General features: G+C 41.3%; 1 protein-coding gene across 4 annotated transcripts in view; it reads left to right on the forward strand.

Annotated features, from left to right (window-relative positions):
* The first annotated feature begins 1,714 nt into the window (after positions 1 to 1,714).
* Positions 1,715 to 20,752, forward strand: part of Rbm33 (RNA binding motif protein 33) — a 106,302-nt gene continuing 87,264 nt past the window's right edge. For 2 of the 4 annotated variants that reach the window (XM_057765245.1, XM_057765252.1), the window contains exons 1-3: positions 1,715 to 2,176; positions 14,912 to 14,990; positions 20,494 to 20,542. In XM_057765245.1, the coding sequence (XP_057621228.1) occupies positions 2,134 to 2,176; positions 14,912 to 14,990; positions 20,494 to 20,542 (171 nt within the window). In that variant the 5' untranslated portion in view covers positions 1,715 to 2,133. The remainder of the gene's footprint in view (positions 2,177 to 14,911; positions 14,991 to 20,493; positions 20,543 to 20,752) is intronic. The other 2 variants (XM_057765229.1, XM_057765238.1) reach the window with 1 other exon arrangement.

Raw genomic sequence — 20,752 nt, forward strand, 5'->3', positions numbered from 1 at the left:
GAATGTTTGTCTTTTTTTTAGTGTTGGTTACAAGTTGTTATGCATAATGATCAGAAAAAAAGCTAAACAAAAGAGATTAGATTTAGAGTTCTAGTTTTGAAAAGAAAGAAAGGGGAAGTACTGTGGGACAGTTTTCTTGTACCCTGTAAAGATTTGTCACTTGTACTGGTTAATAAAATGATGATTGGTCGGTAGCCAGGCAGGAAGTATAGGCGGGGCAACCAGAACAGGAGAATTCTGGGAAGAGGTAAGGCTTAGGCTCAGTCTGCAGCTGTCACCCAGATGGAAAGGAAGCAAGATGAGAATGTCTCACTGATAAAAGGTACCAAGGCATGTGGCTAACACAGACAAGAATTATGGGTTAATTTAAGATGTAGGAGTTAGTAAATAAGAAGCCTAAGCTACTGGCCAAGAAGTGCTGTAATTAATATAGTTTCTGTGTAATTATTTCGGGACTGGGTGGGAAAGGAACAAAGTTTCTGCTTACACAGGTGTCTCTTACCCAAGACGCTCAGTTACTTGGCTGCTTTGAAACCTAGACTCTCTTGGATAAAGGGAATGACACTTTTTCCCAATTGTAAACTCTGTCTGAGTGCTGGGATTAAAGGCGTGGGCCATCACTGTGCCCCCCCCCCCTTGGCTATTGTGAATCTTTTAAAAACGTCTTTTTTTTGTTTGTTTGTTTTTTTGTTTTTTTTTTGTTTTTTAAGACAGGGTTTCTCTGTAGCTTTGGTGCCCGTCCCGGAACTAGCTCTTGTAGACCAGGCTGGCCTCGAACTCCTAAAAACGTTTCTTAAGATTGGCACTGAAACCATCTTGAAAAAACCCGAGTTGAGCATCCTATCTTGCACAGTGCAATTAGGTGACAGGTAACAAGGGGTTCAAGCTGTTTAGATATGAATTTATGAACGTGCTTTCTGACAGAAACCTAGTTATTCAATGAGGCGACTGGTTAGGCTTACTTTTATTGGGCAAAGATTTCATGAGGTTAAATTAAGGTGTTTTTTAAAAAATTGTTTTCTTCTGGGGCTCTTTGTTTGTTTGTTTGTTTTTCGAGACAGGGTTTCTCTGTAGCTATGGAGCCAGTCCTGGAACTAGCTCTTGTAGACCAGGCTGGTCTCAAACTCACAGAGATCCGCCTGCCTCTGTCTCCTGAGTGCTGGGATTAATGGCGTGTGCTGCCACCACCCTGATCTTCTGTTTCTTAAATGAACATCATTTATCACTGCTTATACATTTATTTATCATCTCCAATATTTTATGAGGAAAAACTTAAGTTGAATTTTATAGAACACATTCTTTCAGCCCCCATGACTTCGAGTGACACTTGCCTCTCCGGGTCTGCAATGCTCACTGAGCAGTGACCAGCCTCCATCCCGGCCTCTCCAGGAGCGCACCTAAGGGGTCCCTCGGTCTTGCCGGCTACCGTGTGCCCCTAAACCTCCTCTTCTAAGGCGTCGGGCCTGGGCGCTTCCTGGGAGGGGAGGCTATGGTACCTAGCTAGTGGCGCCCCGGGCAACACACCTCAGTCCCTTTCCCTATGCTCCACACGTTCACCGTCTCAGCAGGCTCGCGTTAACGTGAGTGCGCGTGCGCGCCGCCGGCGTTCCCGCGCCTCATCCCTGGTCGCGCGGAAGCCAGGCTCGTCCGTTACTGCCGGGGGCCGCGCTTGGGCTCCACTTGCGACGGCGGCCCGGCTGTCGTAAAGCGCCGCCGTGCCGATTGCTGCAAGGCGACTTATGTCAGCCTCTGGTTTGACTTACGGCGTGCGGCCGTCCCCATTCCTCCCGCTGGGATCCTTGCGCTTTTCGCCCGGCGGAAGCCGTCTCCCTTAGCGCGCGCCGCCGTGCACTCCCGGGCGGCCGGGCTCCCGGGACCTGGGCGGCTGCCCGCCGCCACCCGGCTCTTCTGCCCGCCTTCCTCCCGGCGTGCACCGCGGCGCGGCCATGTTGCCGTAGTGTTGTTTTCTTCCTGCAGAGGCGAGGGGCCGCTGCGAACCGCGACGCGCGGGCCTCGCCTCTGCTCGCTCGCGGGCGCCGGCCCTCGCCGCTCCCCCGCCTCCCCGGCCCGCACCAGCGCCGTCGGCCCGCCAGAGGCTCGGGGGACGGCTGAAGGCCGGGCCCGGGGACCACCATGGCGGCCGCCCTGGGCGCGGGCGGAGGAGCAGGCGCTGGAGGTACGTGGGCCGCGGCTGGCGCCGTGGGCCGGGCAGCCTTTGTGTAGGGCTTTCGGGTCGCCCCGTCCCAGCCGGAGCCGTCCTGGGCCTGCCTGTGCCGATCGGGCTGGGAGCTCAGAGCGTTAGGCCCGCGGCGGCGCCGTGAGTTCGGCGGCCTGACGGGGACGGGGTCGGGGGTCGGGCGGCCCTGGCCATTTCCAGTCTTCGTGCAAGATTCTTTCTGGGCAGCGGCAAGCAGCCCAGTCAGAATGCAAGAGACATTCCGCGGCTTATTAGAGTGCTTTAAATAAACCCATTATCATCTGAGGAAAACCCATGAGTGCTTGGCTGTGTGCTTGAAAGGGATTAATATAGGGGTACAGAGGTTTAGTTACGGAACCAGTTTCTTGAGTAAACGTTTTGCAATCGTAAACGGTATGGGAAGACTAACGAGTTTTAAGTAAAGCCACATTTTGTCGAATGAGAGTGTTTTAGGATAATGTGAACAGTACTTAAAAATGACGTTTCAGGACTTGGATTAAAGGAGACCCTTGGTAAAGTGTGGAGAGCAAAAGCATTTGCCTCCAGCTTGCTATAGACACTTGAACTATTCTGCATATTCCAGAGGCGTTTTGTGATGCTTCCAGATGGGCGGGCCTATTAAACCAACCCTGCTTAGGGATTCTGGCCCAAATACCAACGTATTTGTAAGATAAACGCAAAAATAAAACGGCAGAAGCTACATGCCAGAATGTCGTTTGTGGGGAGGATGTTGGGTGGTCTATGTCATTGTCAGCTTACATGGATAATTCTTTTTTTTTTAGTCATACGGATCTGAGGCTTTCTATTTAAATGTTTAAATACATTTTATCTGTCTTATCAGAGAAGGTAAAAATTAAAAGTTTTATATGTGAGTCGCAGTGTTATGGAAGCCCTTAGGTCAAAGCTGTTTTTAGTGAATTTAATTTTCCTTTTGCTTTTAACTAATGTGCATTGAGATCTTCTAGAGGCTTTGTGGCATATGAAGACATGACACTGATGATTTAGGGACTGTGTGCTTGTATGTTCTTTTAAGTTTCTCTTTAAGAATTTTTAAGATAGTAAATACAGGTCAATAGCCATATAAACAAGATTTTGGGGCTATATATTAAGTTTTAGGCCAGAAACTTTAAGGGTTGTACTTTGAGAGGGCTAGGTAGGTTTTCCGGAAGTTTGGGATTTTCTTTCATTTTTTTTTTTTTTTTTAAATGGGGCCAGCATTGCTTAGACTCAAGCAGTTGTGTATGAGTTGGTCCCTGGTACTCACCAGCCCTGCAGTCCTGGAAGTGCCTTGCTCCTCACTCCCATGTGCTCTGCTTATAGGGCTGTGTCCTGATTCAGCAGGTTCAGGCTCCTAAGGGAGAAGGCCTTACTGGAGAAATCCTTGACTTATATTTTTTCCCATCTCTGAGCCTCCCTTTCCATCTAATAGTACTTGTGTTTTCCCTTGAACATTTATATTAATCTGTAATTTTCAGTTTTCCCCCTTTTGAATAACTTATAAGACCTGTGAGAAACATGTCTGCCTGCATTGCAGGCACCCCAAGTTCCTGGCCCATAGCATGTGTTCAACAAATACCGGACAAATGAATTAGAGATTGAAATGTTTCCTTAGTAAATCTGGAAAAAAATTTCTGTGTCCATCAGATCCATGTTTGCTGTATAATCAACAAAACCATTACATTGGAAATATTTACGTTGTAGATAGTATCTTTATATCTAGATTGCTTACTTGATACCTCAATTTAGCGTATTACCCAGCGTAGTGGCTTTCTGGCTTTTTCTAGTTACAGCTCACATTGCCATTGACATCGTGATATAGTACTTGTACAAACTTGATGGTTAGTTCTAGTGGGCACTATGTGCCAAGCTCTCAGTTTCTGTTTCATTACATTAAAAGGTTGTGTACCTGGTTTGGGCTTTTAATCTCAACACATGGAAAATTGAGGTGGAGATGTGAGTTTGAGTCCAGCATGGATTGCATAGTGAGAACCTTTCTTTGCCCTCTCCCTCAACAAAATCTGATTGTAGCGTAATCTAATTTTGTTATTAAACTAATTCTATTAAATATTCCAGAATTGTCAGTTAAGAATCATTTCATGTATTGTAAGTAGTTGATGTTTTGGGGAGTCAGTTGGTAGGGGTGGTGATGGTGGTATTTTCAGTGTTTATAATGGAGCCAGAAACTAATAGAATCTCTAGGTGGCCAAAATAGATAATGACAGAAGTGCAGTTATGTTGGTGTGAAACTTGGGTGCTTATAGGTATACAGAATGCTCTTAACTTTAGTACTTCTGTAAGATATTTGCTGTTGCAAGTAAGGGTGGGAGAAGCATGAGGGCCTTGCTGGTAAAGACAATATACCTTACTAGTAAAGAGAATATTGGACATTGGAAGTTAGCATGAATGCAGAAGTAGGCTTTAAGGGCACATATTGTAGAGCAAATAATACATTTCAAGATCTAGTTCTTACTTTGTAGTATAAAATACAAAATCACAAATGAAAAGTTGGAACATAAATTTTAGCAACATTCCTTCCAGCTGATTTGTATGTTAAGACCTAACAGTTCATAAAACAGTTCATGAACATTAGAATCAATGTCTTGTCTCACAATTTAACAGTATTCTTGGACCTAAAATATACTAATTCTGTAGGTGAGGAAAATGAAATGTGCTTGTAAAATTTTTTTTCTTAGGTTGATTTTACTGAAGAAAAAGATTGAATTAGGAATTTTCAGACATAACTACTAGTAGTAGAATAATGAGCCCAGCATCAACATTTTGATGTTCTTTGACTCACAGAACTTATTTTTTTATTATTGTTTTTGTGGCAGTCTTTCTGTATAGCCCTGGCTGTCCTCTATATATGTCCTCATTATATAGAGCATACTCACCTTGAACTCAACAGACATTTTTGCCTCTGCCTTTAAGTGCTCGATTAAAGGGGTATACTATGACACACAGCCCGATCTATGACTTACATATGTCCCAGTACCAAATATGATTCAAAATTGAATTTAATGGGTTGTCAAGATGGTTCACTGGACAAAGGCACTTGATGCCAACTCTAACAATATGAGTTCCACTCCTGGAACTCACCTGGTGGAAGGAGAGAACAGACTCCCAAGTCATTCTGTAACTTCCTCATGTGTGTGGTGTCATGCACCCACAATAAAGAAGTAAACTTAAAAAGTGAATTTAAGCATCTAACCTCTGAAACAGCCTAGCTAACTGTAAATGTGCTCAGAAAGCAGTATTGAGAGTGCATGCTATTAGCCTGAGAGATGCTGAGAATTCATAGTTTCTGACCATGCTCCCTTTGGGTAGGAAGTTTGTGGAATACATTAATTTCTGTGTGCTGATTGTTAGGTGGTGTGTGATAGCTTAATTTTCAGCATTTTTAAAGATTAATTTTTATTTTATGTGTATGGATGTTTTGCGTGCATTTGTGAGGAGTCTTGAAGCCCTAGGGCATCAGACTCCCTAGAACTGAAGTTATGGACAGATTTATGTGAGCCACCATGTAAGTGCTATGAACTGAACCTGGATTTTCTAGAAGAGCAGCCCTTAATTGCTGAGTCATCTCTTTAGCTCTCTTTAAAAATGTTTCATCAAAAATTGGGGAGTGGAGAGGACCTTAGTGTTCTTGTTGTGTAGGCCTGCTAGTGGAAAAGGATCTTCAGGTTTGTTTCTCTGATATAAACTTTGGAAATTTTAAATTTTATTTATTTATGAGACAGTATATTGTATAGCTCTGCCTGACCTCTTGAAATTCAGAGGTCTGCCTGCCTCTGCCTTCCAGGTGCTGGCATTAAAGGCATGTGTGTCATCATGCCCAGTTATTTTTAAGATTGCTTTGTAATTATGTTTGTATGTGTGTGCGCACGTGTGTGTGTGTGCACGTACGTGTGTGCGTGTATGCATGGAACTGTAGGTGTCAGTGAAGGCCAGAGGTTTTGGATCCCCCTGGAGCACAAATTACAGGTGGTTGCAGGCTGCCCAGTGTGAGTACTGAGAATCAAATTCCAGTCCTCTGCAATGAACTCTTAATTGCTAAACCATCTCTTCAGCCCCTCCAGCCTAATTAGCTTCTGAAGGATAGTTTATCAGATGCAGAATTTCTGCTTTACAGTCTTTCCTCTTTTTCTTTCTGCACGTTAAGTATTTCATCTTACTGCATTCTGGGCTTTGGTTTCTGATTAGAAATAGACAAATATAATCAAGGATCCATTGTATGTGAGGAGTCATTTCATGAGGATTTCAAATCCTTCTTTGGCTTTGGTTTTGAGAGAGTTTGGTCTTATGTATATGATTGTTGGTATGGATCTCTTAAGTTATTCCTGCTGGAGTTCACTGAGTTCCTAGGGTGTGTAGGCTCATGTCTTTCATCAGATTTGGAAATTTGGGGCCATTTCTTCAGATCTTCCTTACTTTGTCTTCTCTGTCATTCTTCAGTGCATGTTCTGATACTCTGGATGGTGTTTTTAGGTTCTCTTAGTGTTTCTTCAGTTTTATTTTAATAATTATTTTTCCTTTAGACTATAATTTTAGTACTTTTTTATGACTCAGTTTTGGGACTGAAAACAGGTCATTTTGAATGTTATAATGTAATAGTCGGGAATTTTAGGATGTGTCTGTTCCCCTGGCTGTTTATTACTTGTGCTGTGTCTGGTTTTTAAATAACTTTTCACAGAGACTGCTCTTTTTATGTAGTTACTTAAGTCTCCACCTGTCATTTTAGTGCTCAGCCAGCGAACTGACATATTTTATTATATTCCTGGAAACTAAAATAATAAAAAGCAAACCCTGTTTTTTTAAATTTGCTGAAATAATTCAGTGTTCATTAGGCCATCTAGGACTCTGCCTTACTCCACCTCCTGCTTACCCAGAGCCCAGTCATCAGCGAGAGATGTAAATCTGGATTCTCTCAGGTGTTTTCTGAGAGTGTCTCTGGACCTGGACACACATGAGGTGCTCTTTGAAACCTTTTCCTTACCCTCCGCCTCCTCTTTTCCAGGCGTTTTGGTGTGTGCACTGTTTCCTTTGCCTACAGTTGGTCACAGTTGCTTTGGACCACTACTGCCTAGATTGCTACTTTAGCACTGAGCTCCAAGAGGGTAAAACAAAGGCAGCCTCTCTGTTTACCCCAGAGATCCAATGGGCAGGTCTCAGTGCATAGTCAGATGCTTTGAGGGTGTGAACCAGGCACTCTTAGCCTTAGGAAGCCCTTGGGACGTTGTGTACCCTGTTGCTGCTGGACTGGGGAATGGGTTTGCTGTTCTGGTGAGGGAATTCACAGCACTCTGTTCTGCAGCTTAGCAGCTGTTTTTGCAAGTTTTTTATTTTATGTTATTTTTTTTTATATTTTTAAAATAAGATTCCAAGGTTCAAGGAAGGTTGATTCTGGCAGTTTGTAGTTTTTGTCAGTTTAATGTTGCATCATTGGCCAGACAGGTTCAGCACTGTCTTTAGCAAGTTAGAAGAATTTTACAGTGATTATAAGGTATGTCTGTCACTCCCCCATGTGAGTGTATACTTGTGTGCATGTGTGTGGAGGACAGTGTTTCATGCATCACTCGCCACCTTTTTTGAGACAGGATCTCAATGAACATGGAACTCATCCACTTGACTGAGCTAGCTAGAGCTCGAGGGATTTCCCCATCTTTGCCCCATCCAATCCCCTAGCATTGGGGTTACAGATTCAAAAGCTTCTGGTTCAGTTTTATGTGGGTACCAGGGATCTGAGACATCTTCCCAGTCCTTGAGTATAGTTTTTCAGATAGATATGGAAAATGACCACCTTAGAAGGTAATCCTATGAACATGTAAGCTATTTTAAAGGGTGCTTTCTCAGTTGTGTGATTACAGATCAGCTCTGGCCTTGTAACTGGACTGCTGTCCTAGATAATAGTGCTGCATTCCGGTAAATAATTGCTTACAAAATGGGCTGTCGCTAAATTTATATAAACATGTATTAGCTGCTACTTGTCCCATGACCAAAGTTCGCTGATTTGTAGATTGACAATTACTAGACCCCCTGCCTCAAGCTAACCCAAGGGTCTAAAAAACAAGGAGGAATTGATGAGAAGAGTAGGTAAAAGTGTGCTCATTGTAAGTGCATTTATCATATGCTAGAAACCTCCCAGCAAGGGGCATTCAGGTTTGCTGAGGAGGAAGGGTGGTCCCTCGTTGAACGAATAGCTAGTGCAGGATTTAGGCAAGAGCATCAAAACGGAGAAATAGTGTCCCCTTTTGTTTTATTGGACATTCCCTGTTCTTTTAACATGGTCTAAGGCGAATTGTCTTTCCTTATTTGTGTTCTTCATAACTGGTATAAACTGGCATGGCTGATACAAACTGGAACTTTAAAAAGAATTTTATCTGTAACCTGAAGAAATGGAAAATGAGTGGAGAAAACATAAGAACAGAGATAGGTTTCAGGGCACTTAGTTTGCTTCTAAAGATTTTGAGTTATAATTCTTCCACTGAATACGATACTTTAAAGATGTCCATGTTATAGCACAGGACAGAATCATCCCCCCAACGTGTGCATGTATACATGTGTGTGGAGGGTAGAGGTCAATGTCAATGCCTTGGTTACTCTCCACCTTTATTTATTGGACAGAGCCTCTCACTGAAGTTGAAAAGTTGAAGCTCTTTGATTGATAGACTGGCTGACTCTCAAGCTCTAGGGATCTAACAGGATGGATGCTGCTGGGTCTAGCTTTTTTTTTTTTTTTTTTTTGGTTTTTCGAGACAGGGTTTCTCTGTGGTTTTGGAGCCTGTCCTGGAACTAGCTCTTGTAGACCAGGCTGGCCTCGAACTCACAGAGATCCGCCTGCCTCTGCCTCCCAAGTGCTGGGATTAAAGGTGTGCGCCACCACCGCCTGGCCTGGGTCTAGCTTTTTATGTCAGATGCTGGAGATCAAAAAATCAGGCCCTCATGCTTGTATGGCAAGTACTTTATACCCTGAACCATCTCCCTAGTTACAGAATTTCCTTCCTTTTAAATAATTATATGATCCTCTGCTATGCGTATAAAACACATTAAAAAGGCAAACTTTTTTTCCCTGACTGTACTTGATTTTCCATCTTTTGTTACTATAAAGATACTGTTGTGAACACTGATGCACAAATAACTTCAAGCCCTGTATTGTTTCTTTCAGGTATATTAGAATGGGTTGTCACGCCAGTTACTGGTTTTGGAGCCCATTCTAATAAAATGACTTTATCTGGACTAGTTATATTTGCAAATTCTTTGCTGTTTCTAAATAAGGACACATTCTGAGGTCCTAGTGATGAAGATTTTTTGATGGACTAATTGTTGTATGATGGAAGGAAATCTTGGATTTTGTTTCTGGTTCCTATTCATGAAATTCTTAAAAATCTTGGAATTTTTTTTTATCTTTTCATGCTAATGAAGTGAGTGGAGAGGGGTTTTATAGCTGTGGGAATGGGAGTTGGTTGTTTGCAAGAGTAACCATGTGTGTTTAAGGAGTTAGGACTTTCATCTTCAACTCCTAACCTCCCAGGAATGCAATCCCAGTCATGCCCTTATGATGGACACATCAGTGAATGGGAGGGTGGCATACTCTGGCTCTTCACTAACTCCTCACTCAGTTGTCTTTGTAAAATTAAAAGATAGCTTGACTTGTAAATTGTGATAATTTAAACCGTCACTCAGTAACATCACCACTTCCCTTTAATTTTGACAACCCCAGAGTTAGGACTCCATTCCACACACAGTACTGCTCCTGCTGAAGATGGTAAATGAATCCAGGGTACCCACTGTGATGCTCAGGCAGACTCAGCTTTGCAGTTTAGTGGAATGGTTCACAGGGAAAGAGCTCTGTCGGGTTTCTTTTCATTCGCTGGATTGTGACTTTGGAGGAGTAGATGCTGTAGGTTCTGATGGTGTCCAGTTTGTCAGACCTTCCATTGGTTTTAGTTTTGCTGTTACATAAACAAATCTTTGCCTAGCATAAGAACAAAGATTTTCTTTTCCTGCTTTTGCAGAGTATTTATTCAGATTCACTTTGTTTAATTTTTATCATGGCCATGCATTGTTGGTGAGTCTTACCTTGTATTGAGGTATTTAAAGATAACTTTGTTGGGTCACTGGGAGTAGGGATTTCAGTACCCACATTAAAGAAGGGATAGAATAAATAGTCTTTGCAGAAATGGTTTGGAAGTCATTTAATGGACTACAGCTTTCATGAGTAATGGGAGAGATGAATTGTTATTCTGCTGCAGTATTTAAGATACATAGTTTTAAATGAAAAAAAAAATCAGTTTGTACAAAGAACCCAGGAAAGTATGACATACAGGAGGAAAGGAAACAGGAACCACCCACTAGAAGGCCCAGAAACACTTTGAAGTAACTGTCTTAAACACTCAGATCTCTTTAAGAAACCCTAGGCCACAAAAGCAGAAACCGGAACAAATGAACAAGCATGCACTAAAAGAATTCTGGAGAACAGTGTGCTCAGAAATGGGACAGAGCAATAAAGATAAATTACAAAGAGGAAGCAAGGGACAGTTATAGAGCTGAAAAGTGTAATCTCTAAAATAATCTTTAGGTAGTTCAATAGGAGAATGAGCAAATGTGGAAGTCTGTGAGAGTATCTAGTTAATGGCGAAGGGGGAAAAGCCTGGAGGATCTGTGGGATGCCATGAAGTGTATGTGCCTGAACACTGCGCACACCCAGGGGAACTCAGGGAATGGCAGTCAAAGGCTAAGTACCTCCCAGATTCAGATGGAAGATATAAATCTGCATATCTAAATAGCACAAATGTGGGTAGCTTGATGGGAACTTATTTACAGTCAAGAGACTAGAAGGTCCCTAGGGAATCTGGATACCATACCCTTATAGTTTTCCAACAGTTTTCCATGGTACTTGTTTAGAAACTTTATTTGGCCTTACACGTCCTTTCTCCTGTTTATGTCTTATCTCCAAATCTCTTAACAAGGACACCAGCCATTGATTTAGCATCCTCTTAATGTCCGGTATTATCTTCACTTGAAATTATTTCCATCTTGTTTCAAAAAACAGTGACAGGGAGTCATTTTCACACACCTTTTGTAGCACATAATTCAGTTACTGTGGATCTGCTAGCTACAGAGATCTTGCTTGTGGTTTTCTGTGCATGTTATTCTCATCTCTGTGGAGGATGGCTTTACAGAACATAGGCACTCCCAGTTCTGTTATCCCACTGCAACCCCAGCTCCTAGTCCTGATGACGAGCCTCATTTTCATGGTTACCTTACAATGATGAGGCCTCTTCTGCTTTCCAGATTTTCTCATTGCTTTTGGCTTTGGGACATTTTAACTGATATGTGTATCTCTTTTGATTGTGTGGTAAATTTGTTGTGCTTTTCTAGATATGAAAACTGATTTTTTTTAAAATTAAATTTGGTAAATTTAAATTATATATTCAGATATTTTTCCTGCTCCTTTATACCCTCTTTCTGATATTTCTTTTGTGTGTCTATTCATTGGATAGTGATGGTCCAAATTTTCTTCAGTAGTGATTATTTGATGTTATTTTCTATTTTGCCAGCTTGAATCTTTTTTTATGATCCCTGTAAATGATTTTTCTTTTTCTATTTTTTTTTTTTTTTTTGGAGGCAGAGTCTTACAGTGTAATTCTGGCTGTCCTAGAACTTCATATTTTTGGGTAGCCTCAAATTTATGGCAATTTATCTGCCTCAGTTTCTCAAGTCAGTACTAGTATTACATATGTGCTATCATGCCTAGTTACTGGTTGCGTGCGCACACACACACACACATACATATATGCTCATATATGTACCCGCAGACCAGAGAATAATTTGCGAGAGTTGGTTCTTTACCTTCACCTTTATGTGTCTTCTTCTGCGGCCCAGTGACAAGCACCTTTACCCCTGCTGAGCCACCTTGCCAGCCCTCATATTATTTTTAATTTTAAGATTTATTTGACCTTGTACTGGTTTTTTGCTTCTTTATTTGTCCTTTGCTATGCCATTGCTACCTTGCTTTTTTATTCTTCTGGTTTCATTTAGTTCAATGAAGAAATATATGTGATGGCTACTTAAATGTTTTTATGAACCTCTCACAAGTAGTTTCTGCTGCCTGCTTCCTCCCATCCCATACATGAAGGGTTATACCTTTTTGTTTTTTTGATGTCTGCTGTTTCATAAGACTTTTCCTGGGGAGAAGGATGATACACACACACACACACACACACACACACACACACACCAAACAAACAACAAACCACTTGCCTACTTACCCCAGATAAGAAACTCATAACAGACCAAGGTACAGATACCACCACCAAAGTCCACCAAAGTCTAGCTTGGTGAACCACTGAGTTTTATGGGGCTACTTAAAGGAATGTGGGTGAGAGATTTCTTACAGAAGCAGAAATGACTCAGACAGCTGTATCACTAAAGCCTACCCCAGCCTGGGTGACAGTTCCCCAAACTGAAGAGCCTGGAGCTCACTGCAGTTTGCAGGCAGCTTATTGTGTTGGAAAGTATCTTTTCCAAGTGACTCAGTTGGTCTAAACCTTTTCTGTGTAGCTGGTCTGGTCTTAATTCAAGATCTTCTTTTCAGCTTGGCTAGTCTGATTGTCGGAGTGACTTTCATTAGTCTTTATTGTTTACTCTTAGGAGGGAGGGGCCTGGTGAATCTGGTCAGTTTTAGGGACTTTCTTTTTTTTTTTTTTTTGGTTTTTTTTTTTTTTTGGTTTTTCGAGACAGGGTTTCTCTGTGGCTTTGGAGCCTGTCCTGGAACTAGCTCTGTAGACCAGGCTGGTCTCGAACTCACAGAGATCCACCTGCCTCTGCCTCCCGAGTGCTGGGATTAAAAGCGTGCGCCACCATCGCCCGACTGGGACTTTCTGAAGCTATTTTGAATTACTTAGCTTTGGCTTAAGGATTTTTCTACAGGATGAACTATTTCATTTCAATCTTGAGGAAACTGCTATGCAACAATGTCTTGTGTCGGGTGCCCCCCCCCCCCCATGATGGATATTTGATTTGACATTTGAGATAAAACCTTGGAGTGACTGTGGGTGCTGGTTTCCCTATTCCATCTCTCTGGGTTTCTTACTGTTCTTTGCTTGTTGATTCCTTTGCTGACTGCCTATCACCTACCAGTTGTGGAAAGCTTCTCTTTCCCTCTTCAGCAGGGATATCTGGGTTGAGTGTCCCACAGGTGGGGCTTGGTGTGGGAGAAAGGTTCCTTCCTCACTGGTACCCCTCAGCAGCAGGTAGGTTGGGGTGGGATGAAAGATACCAGAAGTTCTAGCCCCCAGTGAGAGAACCAGGAACAAGAAGCTCTGATTTTGGAGGAACAGTGAGTCTGCCATAACTATGAACAAACATGTAGTGAATTTCTGTAATATGTCTTTCATAGGTACTTGTTCTTAGAATCATCTCAGAGATTTTACATAGTCTTTGGAGCCTGTCCTGGAACTTGATCTGTAGACCAGGCTGCCCTCAAACTCACAGAGATCCACCTGTCTCTGCCTCTTGAGTGCTGGGATTAAAGGCATGTGCCCCCACCACCTGGCACATAGTCATATTTATAACAGGTTTTGTTGTTGTTTTGTTTTGTGTTTGAGACATGGTCTCACTATATAGCCTTGCCTATTGTGGAATTCACACTTTGTAGACCAGGCTGACTTCATAAAGATCCACCTGCCTTTGCCTCCCAAATTCTGGGATTAAAAGTGTGCACCACTACACCAGATAAAAACAGTTTTTAATCAGGTTCTCTCAGGAGTCTGGTCTGGTGACGGTTGATATGATTGATGATGGTTTTGTTAGAACCTTAGTGGTTAATTTTCCAGTCTGAACCAGAGAAATGCTCTAGGCAATAGGAATTTGTGTCACCATCCAAGTGTTCTGGACTTGGATGGACTGCGAACAAACCAACTGCTGCCTCTTTCTTTGCACCCTGTCCCCAACTTAAATTTCAGTTCTTGGTGTTTCCTAACAATAAAAATAACTACCAAGTGCCTCTCCTATTATAAAATATATTGTCAAATTTAAACTTGCAGCAAATTTGTGAGGTAAAGAATAGGTTGTTGTTGTTGTTGTTTTTGTTTTTTTTTTTTACAAGAAAAGAAAAAAGAAGGGCTCTATTTCTGTTGTTCTTCTGAGCTATCTGGTGGCCTCTTGCCATGTTGAGATGTGAGCTGTGCTCTGTGTGTAAAATATGCACTTAGGACTTCATATGAAGCAAAACACCTGCTGCTGCCTTCTGTTCTGAGTCCATGCCTTAGCAGTCAAACTTTGGATATACCAGTAAAAAACAATACAATTAAAATTTGGCCCCTTATGGTTTGACAGTTTTTACTTTTTATAAAATGTGGCTAATAAATAGAAAACTTTTTCCATAGTTTGTATTCTACTTCTGTTATTTAGAAAAATGTGAAGGCTGAGAAATTATTATAGGAGTTTAATTTTTTAATAAATCGTTTATTCCTTTTGTGAAGTAAAAGTTATAATTTAAAAATTGCTGTTTTCGCCAAATTTTCATATCTAGTATTCAACAATTTTTTGGATTGCTTTTATTTTAAAAAAAATGCTTCAGCATGGCTGAGGATTTATAATTGCTATATATAGAACTTCATATCTGGAGAGTTAAGCTGGATTCCTAAGGGAGCTAGTATCTTAATTGATTGTCTTGATTTAACAAAACTGATTTGAGTGGACTCTTTTTCACAGATGATGACTTTGACCAGTTTGACAAGCCTGGTGCAGAACGGTCCTGGAGAAGAAGAGCTGCAGATGAGGACTGGGACAGGTGTGTGCACACTTGGACTGCCCTAGGGTGTCATTGTGATGCCTGTGATCATATGAGGGATACAGAGATCTTTACCAAAGATAGTGTGCTGGCCCTTTCATGCCTTGTCCTACGCCTTCTGGGCTGATGGGAGTTCTCTTCAGGCCTCACAAGTGCCTGGTCCAAGCTTGTGTTGTAGGTAACTGAGGAGCATGAACTTGCTTTCCTCTCTGTTTATAGAACAACACCACAACCATTTGGATGTCTCAGTACCTTTTGCTGTATTTCTTATCCAGTAGTTAGTGACTTTAAATTTTTTACCATTTCAATATGTATTGATTTTTAATTTTGTTTTTCTACTAATAGTGTAGGTGAACGTACCTGCTTAGTAGTCCTCTCTTGCACACACATTTGCAAACAGTTGGTGTTAGCTCAGTGCGGCGACTCCTTTGGGGGGAATCTCTACTTTTAGAGGAGGAGTGCAGGAGATGCATAGGCAGGCTGTGTTGGGTCCTGAGGCCAATGAACAAAAAATATACTAGGGTTATGTACTAATTTTGTTTAAGAGCATGTACCTATAGAAGTTTACGGAATGGTTTACAGTGGAGTCTTTCATGATCAACATAAGGTTGGCTAGCCTTTCCTGACTCATTCAGTGCATCAGTCTGGATTCTAGAGAAAGGACTGTTAGGGTGTGAAAGAGATGTATCTTATTTATGAGGTAGATGGGGGTGTGTATGTATGTATTGTATGGTCCTGACAAAGTTAAGTTTTTAACAGTACAGTTGCCTGAAATTGATTACATCAATTGATATTTTACTTATTCAGACTTTCAGGCACACGTGAAAGTATAATATCTAGTACATTGAACCTAGTGTACTGACACCCAACTTGAGAGATTATCAGTTTTTAATCTGTACAGTCTGCTAACCCATCAAATCAGTAGTTTCACCTGGAAGCACTTGAAATTATTTCTTAAAATACATAGTGTTTACACATACAGACACACTGAGTCCAAGAGAAATCCCTGACTATACATGCCTAGCTAATGTTCATATTTCCCATTACCTTTTATGTTTACATTTGTGCCTGTGTCAGTGTATTTTAATACAGTGCAGGTACATGACTACTTTTCTATGGTTTGAATTTATATCCAGATAAAGGTCTGTATTTTAAAGTGTAGGTTTTTCCCGTTTGTGTTTTCTGTTACTACAGTGAAGTGCTTGGACAGTTAACATAGTAAATTTTGTGTTTTGGCTCATAGTTTTGGAGGCTCCAGTTCAGGCCCATTAGCTTTGGGCCTCTGATAAGGAAGCGGCACATGCCAAGAAAAACTATTCATATTATGAGCCAGGATCATACCCATATCCCACCATCCTCTGTGAACCTTCCAGGGACCTCACACAAGGCACTGTCTCCTCTGAATCTCCTCAGCACCACCCTGGAGACCATGTCTTTAACTGAGTCATGGCCTTTGGAGACCATTTATCAAAACTGAAGCCTTTAGTTCTTTGTGAGAGACAAAATGATATATTTTTTAGGATTTCTGCTTGACGACTTATTTTTAGATAGCCTAACCCCTTGTGTTTTATGTAAATGAATATTTGTTCACATTGAAGTCTTAGTATAGAGAGTAAAGGTGTGTGGATGTCTCTTGTGTCTGTTATGTACCCCCACTTCTGGAGAATTTAAAGTAGTCACAGTGGTTTTTTTTTCCTGTAATATGTCTATTAACTAGGAAGTTCTTCCAAGGCACAGATTAGACAGGAGATTTTTATTTGCCCATTTCCAAAGTAATTACCTGTAACATCTTCCACCCCTGAGCATTGTTTTAGAATACTTTTAAGTCATAGACTCTTACGTCAGTTGTTTTATCTGCCGTAGTTATTCTCTTAGTAGTGGTCACATTGTCCTAATATTCCCTCACTCAGAATTTATCCTGGTTGGCTCCTGAGTTTGTCTGATGTTAGGATTTGTAGTTTTTGGCAGCTTCCTTCCTTTCTGTTGTGCTGGTTTGTCGTGGTGTGAGGCGGCCTGGTTTTATTACTCTTGTCAGTATGGGTAGCAGTTGTCTGAAGGCGAAAGTCACAAAAATCCCACACCAATTTGGAATTATGATTAATAGAATGGTTATTTATTTAAAGGGAAAAAACTTACAGATCACCGTCCCAGACAACAGCCCTCTTCGCAATCAGGAAAGGAGTCTAGTAGCCTGAAGTGTAGCCGGAAGCAAGAGAGAGAGAGAAAAGAGGGCTGCCACTGCTTTTTTTTTTTTTTTAAAGAGAGAGACCATGCCCCAGTGGGCTGGTATCTCAGCGGTTATTGGCTGAAGGAGCGGAAGGAGCTCCCACAGCAGTTGTCTCTGTGAACCAGTTTCTGTTCCCACATAGTCTGCAGTAAGATGGTTGAATATTCAAGGTTCAGTGTTATACATGTTTTTGATAACTGTTTAAGCAAGCATAAAACACCTTCTGCTTGCTTGCATAATGCAGAAGAAGTTTGGAAGAGTGATTATTATGAAAACCTGCTCTCAAGTATTAGTGGAGATGTGTAAGAGGATACTGTGATGCTGGCTCAGCATCTAAGTTCAAGCAAGACAGGAGCACACTGAGAAGGTCTTAACTGAAAATTTAATGAATGTTTATTTGGGGAGCAGGCTTAGAGAATGAGGAGGACACCCAGAGCATAAGTAGCTCCTACCCAGGCCCCAGGGAAAGGTACGCCTGAGCAGCCAGGAAAGCTGTACTGGTGTTGGGGGCTTTCCTTATACTCCCTTGGATTGGTGGTGTTGGAGGAGAGCTGATTTCTGTCTTACGATTGATGACATTTCCCTAGGTCCTTTCCATTAGTTTGAATGAATTTAGAAGCCGGAGGTGGGGAGAGCTTTTGTGAACCATTCCTGGAGGATATAGTCTTAAGTCCAAGAGGGCAGGAGACTGGGCTTTCAAGCAATGGCCATACTGTCATATGTAGCCAGGTGACTGACAACTAAATAAATATACAGTCATTAAGATTTGGTTTCTTCAACGCTGAGATTCCATCTTAACACCTAAGAATGGCCAAGATCAAAAACACTGATAACAACTTAGGCTGGAGAGGATGCGAGGTAAAGGGAGCACTCCTCTATTGCTGATGGGAATGAAATGATATTCCTTTGGATATCAGTATGGTGGTTTCTCAGAAAATTAGGAAACAACCTTCCTCAAGACCCAGAAATACCACTATTGGTATATACCCAAAGGATGCTCAATCGTACCACAAGAACATATGCTCAACTATGCTCATAACAGCATTGTTTATCATAACCAGAACCTGGAAACAACTTAAATGTCCCTCGACTGAAGAATGGATAAGGAAAATGTGATACATTTATACAGTGGAGTACTATACAACAGAAAAAAAATAATGACACCTTGAAATTTGCAGGCAAGTAGATGGATCTAGAAAATATCATATTGAATGAGGTACCCCAGCTCCAGAAAGACAATTATCATATGTACTCAGTCATAAAAGTGGCTTTTAGACATAAAGAAAAACCAGCCTACAATTTACAATCCCAGAGGACCCGAAGAGAGACGTACATGGATCTAATGTACATGAGACGTAGAAGGCAAGATCTCCTGAGTAAATTGGGAGAGGGTAGAAGAGGAGGGGAGAGGAAGCGAGGGGAGCAGAGAAAAATATGTACCTCAATAAAAACAATAAAACAAATTGGTTTCTAATTTTCAAATTCTTTTGCGTGTTAGCAAAAGTTGCATATTCTTTGTAGTTTTTTTTTTTTTGATGTAATTTTGAACACCTCTTATTACTGTCCCAGTTAGTGTGACCTGGGAACATGGTATCACCTTCCATTTTCCATTACAAGCTATGGCATGGAGGAATATTCATTTTCAAAGAGATACTTGCGTATTTTGGTCATGTAGAATCAGGTTCTCATTTAGGGCATTGGCCGGCAGCCTTTCTTCCTGCCTTCACAGGAGGAATGTAATACAGGAAATAATCAAATCCTAGATGTTACTGGCTTTAAAATGTTGGAAGGACCTGTGAAGAAGTCAGAAAGGTGGATTTTGTTTGTTTGTTTGTTAGTTTGTTTTCAAGACAGTGTTTCTTTGTGTAGTCCTGGATGTCCTGGAACTCTCTTTGCAGATCAGGCTGGCCTTGAGTTTAGAGATCCACCTGCCTCTGCTTCGCAGTGCTGGGATTAAAGGTGTGTGCCACCCCATCCAGCCAGAAAGGTGGATTTTTAACTCCTTGCCTTGCCTCTCTCTCTTTTATGTGACCTTTGGCAGGTTATTTAAGGTCTTGTCCATATTTCTATTTGTGAAGTGAGGGTATGAGACTAACTACAGGGTAGCTTACAGTAACTCAGAGCCTAGCATGTGAACTGAATGGTTTGCCGTGGTGTTTCTAGTTCTGAAAGGCCTTTTCTCTTACAACTCCATCTCTGAATCCTTAGAGCTCCCAGTGTTGTTTTCAATACGCTAAACTAGTAAATTAGTGCTGGTGTTAATCTCAAAAATATTGTTTTGACATTTTTTCACTGCTTTGGGAGCCTAGATGTTATAGTACATACTATCACAATATGTACTGGTGCTTAGAATGTAGAAACAGAGCTGCTTTGGGAACAAAGAGTGCAAATGGAAATGGGGAGAAGAGGGAATACATTTATACCTGAATGAAAATGACCCTATATAAACCCTGAATAATAAAAAATATTTTAAAAATGCAATAGAAGGTATTTTAAGCGTCTTGATATGGTAAAGGCATCCTCTGAGGCCTGAGGAAAACCTGGGCCTGGTCACTTCAGCACAAGAGCATGCTGGGAAACCTGGCAGGTGACCACTGTGATTTCCATATCACACTCCTTAGATACTGCATATAATTTTATAACAAAATTTAAAATTTATTTCTTTAAAAGACTTCTAAAATTTTTATTATGTGTGTGTGCCATGTGAGTGTAGTGCCATTGGAGGCCAAAAGGGAGTGCTTGATCTCCTAGAGCTGGAGGTGAGAGTGATTGTGAGCTGTCTGACATAACTGCAAAATCAGGAAGTGCTATGAACTGCTGAGCTACTGATTCAACTCATTGTTTTAAATTGCTTTTCTGCTAGTTTGATGAGTATCGGATGATTTCTTGTGTGTGTTTTTTTCCTGATTAATGATATTGAACACTTTTTCCTTTACATCATAAGTTTTTAAAGATTAGGAGAAAGATTAGGTGTTCCTTTCTATGTATTTCATATTTTGCAAATTATTAAGTAGGTACAGAGGGATTAAAGTACTCTACTATGCTGCTAAGCTTCAGCTGAAGTCTAATAAGCCACCTTCTGTGTTGAACCTGGCCTTAGGTGACAAAGACTTGTCCCTGTGTCCTTGAAGAATGTCTTTATTCATCCTGTAGAGAAAAGGAAGTGTAGTGTAGCAACCTGGAAGTTCCCATACCCTGGAACAGTTACTGGATTTCTGAGTGGCTTCTCCTTTTCTAGGCTGTTAGGAGTGACACTTTGCATTTCTCTTTCCCCAGTGAACTAGAAGATGACTTGCTTGGAGAAGACTTACTCTCGGGCAAAAAGGTAAGAATTAAGGTGGCTTAAAAGAATTATTTATTGTAAACACCATCACTTGTACATGGGATGAATTTCTAGAAACCTGAGCATGGACCAGAAGTTTGTAAATGGAGTGATTGTTTTGTTGCTCTATCAAAATTGCCTTAGCACCTCACAGATGCTCAGCATGCATTCTGTCCTGGAGTTACTCCTCCAGCTCAGCAGAATGGCTGCTCA

The sequence above is a fragment of the Chionomys nivalis genome, chromosome 1, assembly GCF_950005125.1.
Source record: "Chionomys nivalis chromosome 1, mChiNiv1.1, whole genome shotgun sequence".
Taxonomy (NCBI): domain Eukaryota; kingdom Metazoa; phylum Chordata; class Mammalia; order Rodentia; family Cricetidae; genus Chionomys; species Chionomys nivalis.